Source organism: Sander vitreus, chromosome 17 (genome assembly GCF_031162955.1).
Source record: "Sander vitreus isolate 19-12246 chromosome 17, sanVit1, whole genome shotgun sequence".
Taxonomy (NCBI): Eukaryota; Metazoa; Chordata; class Actinopteri; order Perciformes; family Percidae; genus Sander; species Sander vitreus.
The window spans coordinates 25999281-26009064 of NC_135871.1; the positions used below are offsets into that span (position 1 = coordinate 25999281).

A 9784-nucleotide genomic window follows, 5' to 3' on the forward strand; every position below is an offset into this window, starting at 1 on the left:
TAAGATGCACCTTTCCATCTCTGTTTATTTCTGTCTGTCTGTCCGCCAGCTGTCTGTCTGACCTCGAACTGTGCAGTGGTCAGCCACTGCAGGACATCAGTCATGATGTCACAGCTCCCGGAAGTTCACAGGTCACACTCTGACCTCACAGGAAACCTGGAAGACAGACACTCGCTCCGTCTGTCTCTCACACACACACACACACACACACACACACACACACACACACACAAACTGCACAACAAGAGGGCAATCAGAGGTGATCAGACATTACCATTGAGCTTGTCTGAGACCTGGAGGCAGAAACATGCAGTCGAGTGTGTGAACCTAGCCACATTAGGACAAAAAATAGACTTTAAGAGATTCCCCTATAGACTGAAGCTGTGCTCTTTCCTTAATTAAAACTTATTTGGTATGTTTTCCGTGTCTTTCATTTTGCAGCCTTTTCTAACGAGTAAAATATTTTTTTAACAAGTAAAATATTTCAGATGGTGAGAAGGTTTCAGCAACGGTTCAATGATAAATGAAAAGAGCCGAGCGTGTGGCTGCCTTTTAAGTAAGGGTTATTTAATAACAGTATGCTTCTGGCATTTCTATTTCCATTTATCAATAAAAGATTATTACACATACATATGTCAAACACAGGATAGAATGTGTCGCTTTACAATTGGTGTAATTTTTTTTTTTTTTTTATTATAAACATTAAAACATGAAACAAAAATGAAACTCCATGCTCAAGTCAAAGCTTTATATTGGGGGGAAAAAATAAACAAGAAACTCAGTATGTTAAATGATTTGGAGATGACTTTTATTCTGTAGGCACTTTCAATTCACACAAAGAAAACAATGGTGGAAAAACGAAGGATTAAGTCACATCTTCATCATTATGTTCATGTCTTTTTTGTACAGAAGAAAAACAAGTATGCCAACACTGCCTCACATTTCTTACAAGCTTCTAAAGTTCTTGGAAGGAAAAAAAAAAAAGAAGCCGTTTGATCTCAAACCCAGTTCAAGTCTCAGTCTGCCTTCTGAAAGGCAGCCATGTCACACAGCTGTGAAATCCAACCGCTCTGAGTCTGTTGGTATTTGTAAATGTACTATGATACATGTCATAGTAGACAGAGTCCCTGTGTAACAGAGAGCATCAATGACAACAATAAGAGCAAATTAGGCCTGTTTTGGGAAGCATCCATACTACTCAGGTGTCCGTAAGCCTGACACTGACTCTCTGTCAGATCATCTGCAGCTAACCCTGACTTCTGACCTCCTTCTGGGATCCGTGAAGAGCTGCATTACTGTCATATGTATTCTTATTTAATTCCCATAATGCTGGAAATGTAAAGGCTCCATGGTCTGTTGAAAACTCATTTAGTGGCTTTCTGAAGCCCTTCACCTAAAAGAGTTGGGCAGATCAGACAGTGTTTTCTTGTGAACGTCATTATACTATATTCTGTGTTTAACTTGGAAACATCTTTTTAGATGGTATACCTGGGTTAGTAATACCCTTTAGAATGATCTTTACTGAGATTTTAGGGTACTTTCATGTATTCTTATCTATGTGCAGTGGAATAATCCTAATACTGGTTTCTCTGCACTCCTATCAGCAGCATGCAACTATGTACAGGTACCAAGCAAAAGGGAGAAGGAAAGCAAGACTCACGAAGGGAAGGGTGTGTGAATATAAGCAGTTTTCAAGCTTCTTAGTGCTACAGTGAGGGAATGAGAGAAGGATGGGCCGAATGTATAAGATGAGATAATACAGAGAGGTTTCATTCCTTCAAGAGCTCTTGTCTTCAAAGTAGGTCTGTTCGATGCGTCTGCAGAAGGACAACAGGTTGCTGTAGCTCTTGATCCGCTCTGCCAGCTCAGTGCTGGTCAGTCTGGTGGTCAGTATGGTGAAGAGGTGACCAAACACCAACGCATCCAGTTCCGTAGGCCTGCAACACAGACGCACACAGTTTGTTAGTTACTGCTGAAACGAACCATTCAATTCAAGATGTTCACTTTAAATTTGAGTTATGTGGTAAGCCAAGTCTGGTCATTATTTATATTTAAAATGTATACAGTTGAAACCTGTACCAGTGATGCACCATAGCATATCTGCTTCTACTGTGACTTCCTTGCTTCTAACAATCAAGAAATATGATGAGAATTCTGAATTGATGGGTTAAAATAAGCCATGATGTTGACATACAGTACATTACAAAAAGTGGCAGATTTTTTATCATCGTTTTAAAAAGGCATTAATACATGGTTTAAGGAGGTACAGAAAAAAAGAACTGGGAGATTATTACAATATTACACCACAGGGTGGTGCTAACCAAAAAGCTCCAAACACTTGTCTTTTTGGCTTTGACCACTATAAGGTCAGCTAAAGAGCATTAGCAGAGACAGACCGACCGACAGAGACAGAGAGATACATACTGTTTATTAAAAAAGTATGCTTGAGTTCCCAGCCTCTGGGAGAGAGCCTGGCAGCACTGGCTCACGTCCTCATAAACCTTGAAACACGGGAGAGGACAAAAAGTGTTTTAATCATGTCAAGATACTATTTGTTTTTATATGTGACTACCAAAGCCTTCATTTAATTAAAACAATTGTGAAGCATGTACAACATCAGAAATTCATTGTTGTGTGGTTGCTAACCTGCTCCAGGGTTTTCCCTCCCCAGCCGATGGCGTTCATCTTCCTGCGAACCTCCCACTGCTTCTGATAGGCGAGGATGTTACTGAGAGGCCACGAGTAAGGACTGCTGTATCTGGGACGTGAGATCTACACAAAACACACACGTGTGATTATCAGGCAATGAATAATAACTGCCGCATCGGATTTCTTTTTAATCTAAAGACAATTATACACACCTCAGCAGCTGTAGGGTCATCACACCACTGGATGTACAACTGTAGGGAGGAAAGGAGACTTGAATGAGAAGATATTATCCAGTAATATTGACAAATACAACAAATAATATCAGCATATTATTTCGGCTGTGTATGTTTTGTTGCATGGCAGCGAGTGTACGCATGTGTGTACCTCAGCAGTAAGCAGCATGTTGTTGACCAGCTCCATGTACGCTTTCATTTCAGCTCTCTGAACATCGTCTAAGCCTTCGCTCAGAGAATTACCCTGGGAACCCAAAAAAATGATGTTTCTTCTCATTTTACCAACACATCAAAACAGTTTAGGAAACTACAAGTGATCTCCTGACATGAGTAATATTCCTAGAAAATTGCTAGAGCCCGACCAATATTATCGGCGGGCTGATATTAGGCATTTTCCAAACTATCGTATGTATAATGGCCGATAAATGAATATTTAAAAAATAAAAAATAAAAACAGATGAAACAGCCTTCAACCATGTTCTGAGTGTTGGCGTTGCATAGTTTGTCCACCAGAGGGCGCTCTACAATCTCCCTGTTGGCAACACTGATTTTTTGTTACTGTGTTTTTGTTGAGGACTTTTATACATTTTATTTATCAGAACTTTTTGATGTTCCTCTGTTCTGTTGTGATAATAATATTTTCAAACTGCATTATCACATTATTTTAGTGAGGACTCAAATAACTACAAATAACTAATGTTAGGGAAATCTGTTTATGTTTTGTTACGCGTTTCTGGATTTAAAAAAAATATATATATATATTGGCTGAGATATCGGAATATCGGATTTTTAAATCACCAAATATTTGTATCGATATCGGCCTTAAAAATCCTTTATCGGTCAGGCTCTAAAAATGACATCAACGGCAACTTCTGGTGATAAAATCTCTGAGCATGTCTCTGTGTGTAAAACAAGCTGTGATAAAACTTCAGCATCTGTGTTACACACCTTAGCTTTGGTGAACTGCACTATCGGCCCCAGTTCTGACACCACCTGGTTCCCGACGTGGATAAAGGGAATCTTACCTACAGAGACACACATGGAAAACAGAGAGTGGGAGAGAAAGGCAGACCGTAAAAAAAATCATTACAAGTCACTTTTAAAAAGGAGCAACCCCAACGCCTATAAACCCAAAAGGCCAAGAGCTCAGCAGTGAGAAGGTCCATGAGTCCGTTTCACCTGCATCTAGACACAACCTGGATACAATGTAGTGGGACAAACCAGGCTACAAAGACATGAGAGGCATATAGAGGTTATATTACTGAACTTCCAAAAAAAAAACAAGCTGTGTAGCCGACCATGTTTTAACCAGCTACAGTATAGAGATTTTGATATCTTAGCCTATGTGATATCACAGCTAATAAGAACCAAATACAACCAAAAACAAGGATAAGATCTGTTTCAACTTCTGGTTATATGTGGATACATGATACTGGATTTGAAAATGTCCCGATTGCTCTGAACTGGAAGATACTAAGTTAATATTGTCAACTTTTCAGTAAGATAGATAATACCACAAAGATTGCATGCTGACAATCACAGCATGGCGAGAGTAAAGTCACCTCTGCAGCAGCATGTGTACTAACCAGAGGGTGACATGTATTCAGCATTTGCTCTGCAAACCACCTGCACTGGTAGACCGCACATCCTGAGGTAGGCCTGTACAGAAGAAAAACACAAAAGGGTCAATTAATGTGTCAATCCTAGTATCCTGGTGTGCGCTGGAACTTTTATTAATTAATAAACTTAATATTTTTTCCATGCAGAAACAAAAATCCCTGCAAAATACGATCCACATATGTTCTGATATATTTGTTGAGAACACAGAAATGGAACAGAACGTCACCTGAACTGCAAGAGATGAGGCACAGTCTGACAGCAAAATCTGATCCTCTGGAAAAAAAAAAAACGACACCAAAGTAATGTAAACAACTAAACTAATAGCCTCGATAGCAACAATTGTTAAAAAATAATAAAATTGTTGTTTCTTCATCTCAGACAAACTCTGACTCACCCTTCAGCGGTTGGTACAAGGTGGCAGATTCAGGCCAAGGCTCAGCAGCTGTCAATGTCAATACACACACACACACACACAAAGAGAGAAAGACACACATAATTATAAGGTGCCAAGTTGGTTTATCAAACTGTTTTGCAGATGAGTTTAACAGTTAGCATTTGTATTTGTATTTAATTTTGTAATGCATTCTAAGTTAAAGCTATGTCACGGTGATTAAAATCTAGCCCTACGCTAACAGACACGCCCCCATAGACACTAAGGCATGGATACCCGACCCGAGCCCGACGGGTCCCGGGTTCGCACGATAGCATAAGAAGTTCAAGGCATTGAACATTTAAAATTGAAAACAGCTTATTATGTACGGGTCTGTTTCACTTGATGCAAAGGTTCATTTCTGTGATTAAAATAAATTAAAAATATTAACCTGACATCCGTCTTCCTGTGTGCGGAATGCGGAAATTTGTTTATAGTTTTGACACGTGAACACAACACAACACGTGCATATCAGGCAGGCTACATGCCGCAGCGCATGGAGCGCTGAGAGGAAGCAACGATGGAAGACGTTAAAGAAGTTGACCTCAGGAGATTTTAAAACAACTGAAAATGAAGGAAAGTCTACTGTGTGGAAGTATTTCTACATAGTTGTCAAGGCCAATAGCGATGAACCTGTTGGTTATGTTCAATGTAGGGCTTGTGGAGTGGAGACTACCACAAATTAAGCTACATGACCATCACTTGCCATTTTGTGACATAAGCATTTAAAATGATAAGCACCGTATTGACAACAGCCGCATTCCCACTGGAAGAGGCTAAGACAGGGGAGAATATTAGGAGAGAGATCATCAGACTTCTAACGGAGTATGGCCTGGATATGAGTCTGCTGAATAAAGTGGTGTGGGTGACAGACCAAGGCTCAAACATCATCAGTGCCCTCAGACCATATCGAAGACTTGAGTGCCAAGATCACCTTTACAATACGGTGATGCGACACGCCCTGGACCCCACACAACTGGCCCAAGATGCTCCGACTGTTGCAGAGACTCTGCAAGCTACCAAGGCGCTGGTCAAATATGTCAAAAAGACGGGCATGGCAGCTTTGCTGTCAAAAAACGTCATCCAAATGGCAGACACAAGGTTTAGCACGGTATAGCTGACCTTAAATTCTGTCCGCTCAGTTTATGAAGAAATACGCGAAAAACTGGACAGAGCACAGAGCTGGCGGATCGATGCCATATCTCCAGATGTTCTTGACTTTCTTGTCGAGTTCCTGCAACCATTTTATGATGCCCAGCGTGAACTTGAAGGGGACCAGTACCCAACCATAAACCTGGTGTTTCTGTGGTTTGGGCGACTGAAGCGTCACTGCAACAGAAAGACAACTGACAGCCCCTATCAAGCCATCATCCGCGAGCGGCACGTCAGTTGGATTTTGAGTAAAGTGCAGATCCAAGAGCTCCAAAAAAAAATCGCAACTTTCCTTTGGCCTAAATATAGCCAGGTCCGAATGTTGTCCCATTCAGAGAGAGACAACCTTCACCTGGGAGGTTCGGAGACAGCTCAGTGACCTCCCCGAGAAGGCCGCCACTGAAGGAGAAAGACCTGCGTCCAAGAAGGCTGCAGTTGACTTTGAGGAGTGGGAAAATGTACCTGTGGCAGATGCCGCGGCCGCCGCCACAGACGAAGTTGAGAAGTACTCGACTCGAAATCACGCAATGCAGGATGACAGAGATGTTTTGGGCTTGTGGAGAGATCAGCAACTCAACTACCCGACACTACGCTTAGTGTCCTTGCCCGAGGCATCCTTGCCATTCCAGCCAGCAGCAGTAGCAGTGAGCGTAACTTCAGCACTGCTGGCAGGACGACTGAGCAGAGGAGGACAGCCTTGAACCCATCCACTGTTTTTCTGCATAAGAACATGGATTAGCCTAAACTTTGATGGATCGATTATGTAAATAGAATCCCATGTTGCAGTTTTGTAGCCTATACAGTTTGAGGAAATTGCTAAGAGTGATTTTCATTTCAATAAACTGCTTTTGTGTTAACATTAATTTTACTTCACTGGGGACACTCATCTTGATTTGAATTTCATTAAGACACCTATAGGTCCACAGAACGTCTTGTGTGAATGTTTGAGATTTTGTTCTGTTAGCTTGGGCAATTTCTTAATGCCTGTCGGGTTCGGGCCGGGTTCGGTCACGGCTCTGTCGGGCTCGGACAGAAAAATTCGGCCCAATCCAGGCTCTAATAGACACACAGACAATACTGCATATCCCCATGTTTAGCTCTGCTTAGATGCCGGTGCATTTCAGTCTTTCAACGTTAATAAACATGCTCATCGGACGAATGTTGATGATGCAAATCCTTCCGACAGCAGGTTGTCTTCTCAGCAACAGTTCAGGCGGGGCATGTATATAGTTACAAAAACACGATTTACACCAATGGAGTGCAGGCAAATTTCATTTAACTCTATACAACCAATGTAAAAATCGAAGACGGCGCATTATTTCATTTCGATCCCGTTGCTCTGGACGGAGACCAGTGAAGGATATTAGAAGCACTTTTCCGGTGATGGCTGAGCGTTACTGCGCAGCCTCCAACTGAGAGAGACGACGTAGATGTGACGTGAGCAACCTGTCTGAAAGTTGTAAGTCTTCTGGTAGCTGTGCCAAGAGAAAGCTCAATCATTCCCAATCTTGCAGAGACAGAGAGCATAGGTATATGTAAGGAGATAACATGGACACAGGCTAATTATTGCTAACTAAAATGCTAGTTAACATTAGTAATTAAACTTAAACAGCTAATGTAAGTCGAAACTGCCTACGAGCTTCTCCTGTACTGTACGGTAATTCCTCTACTATGCAACAGTAAGTCGCGTGGTTATGACACAATCGTTAGCCTATTTTTACAAAAACGTCTGCTACGGAGCCATAACGTGAGATACAAGGTAATGGAGCCTTTTATACATTGTCGTGTTTCTTTAGAAATAAACAATGGACAAATAAAGTCTTTAAACGCTTCAGATGTAAAGTTATTCACTGTCAAAGTGACGCCAAAATGAACGGCAGTCAATGGAATGCTAACGGCGGGTAAGCGTTTGGTAGCATCAAAATGGCGACATAGGAGGTTCCAAGGGGTAAGCTTCTCCTCACAACGCATAGCCTGTGTCCATGTTATCTCCTTACGTATACCTACGCTCTCCGTCTCTGCAATATTCGGAATGATTGAGATTTCTTTTGGCACAGCTACCAGAAGACTTACAACTTTCAGACAGGTTGCTCACGTCACATCTACGTCGTCTCTCTCAGTTGGAGGCTGCGCAGTAACGCTCAGCCATCACCGGAAAAGTGCTTCTAATATCCTTCACTGGTCTCCGTCCAGAGCAATGGGATCTCGAGTTCTGAAGAGAGGCTTACCCCCTTGCTTGATCCCGAATTGCTGTGACGTCATGCACACGTGGGCAACGATAACCTCACGAGATCAAGGCTGCCGCAGTTCTGAGACGCAGGCAGCGCAGTTGCTTTTCACCGACTACAAGACCCAGGCGGACCCAGGGCATGCTGGGAAAGGCTGGCCTCTCAGCTGATCTAACAGCCGATTGGTTCAGAATCGACTCAATATGATGACGTTTTATATAAACTTTTTATTGATTTTGAATTGGAGGGATTTTAACTGCCATTTTGTCTGATTTAAAGGTTTATTCTGTACAAACCACATGTTGTGTGGCTGATAGTGACGTTTAGAAGTCAGAGAGACTAAATCCGTTCTGATTACGGATCATCTACAGCATTTTGAGAGCTACTCTGTCATAATTAAAACAACTGGAGATTGTGTAAAAGCTGATATATGGGTCTGATAACATTTTAATAAATCGGAATCGGACCACAGTGTTTCTGTCACTTCCTGTTCAGCCTGAAGGCTGCTGGAATCGGCTGGAAACTGTCCGACTTGACAGCGGATTTTTGTCACCGCCCCCTGCTGCTGACGCCTGCTCTCGTCCACTTTACAGGCGAGGCGCAGTTCATCTCGAACGAGCCTATTGTGTCCATTCTTTTACGGTCTATGGCCGCACTTCATTGGAGTGGGTCGTGTTTTTGTAACTCGACACAAGGCTGTCATTGACGTGACCCCCCTTTATTCGCATTATATTCCTAAAGTAAGTGCTACACTCGGTTAGCCATACAGGACGCGTAACGTTACAGTCCTGTATGGGAGCAAGGCTAACCGAGCTAACGTTAGTCTTTGCTACATAAACAGATAACGGTGGACAAGAGAAGACATTTGCAGTAATGGTTGAACAGTCCTGTTATGTTAAACGACAACGGTCATTTAAATGTAATTAACTAATGCAAGTAAACCGCTAACTTAGCTAGCTACATTGCTGTAAACGTTAGCTGGCTAAAGCTAGCTTAACAGTCAATAATAGAAGCACTGTGTAAAGTCAACACATTACCTGCCATCTGCGACACGAAAGCCTCTGCCGCAAGAGACATTGTGATGTTGATATATCCGTATCGCTAAATAACAGTTAATTATAATGACAGATGAGGTCAATTCCACTACATGTAAGTTTAAGGGCAAGTGCTTGTTCTGCAGCAGTCAACGACTGGTCCGCCCGCGATTAATGCCCCGAGAAATAAATGTAACAACGATTTAGTTCCGCTTTACGCCTTAGCTGGAGACAACAGCTAGTGTCTGCTGCAGTCACTGTGTGTGTGTGTGTGTGTGTGTGTATATATATATATATATATATATATATATATATATATATATATATATATATATATATATATATATATATAATTATTGTTATAATAATATTTCTCAACAGTCTGTGGTGTGGTGACAATGTTGAACAGAAAAAATAACAGAAACACCCCATAATGGA

The 9784-nt window shown here is 41.7% G+C and overlaps 1 protein-coding gene across 1 annotated transcript; it reads right to left on the reverse strand.

The window, feature by feature from the left end:
- Window positions 1-786: 786 nt before the first annotated feature.
- mtx2 (metaxin 2) lies at window positions 787-9529 on the reverse strand. The gene is made up of 10 exons (XM_078273206.1): window positions 9350-9529; window positions 4897-4944; window positions 4729-4775; window positions 4469-4541; window positions 3831-3907; window positions 3034-3126; window positions 2862-2900; window positions 2647-2772; window positions 2425-2501; window positions 787-1937 (listed from the first exon to the last, which is right to left on the reverse strand). The coding sequence occupies exons 1-10, from the start codon at window positions 9387-9389 to the stop codon at window positions 1778-1780; spliced, it is 780 nt and encodes a 259-aa protein (XP_078129332.1). The 5' UTR covers window positions 9390-9529; the 3' UTR covers window positions 787-1777.
- Window positions 9530-9784: the final 255 nt, after the last annotated feature.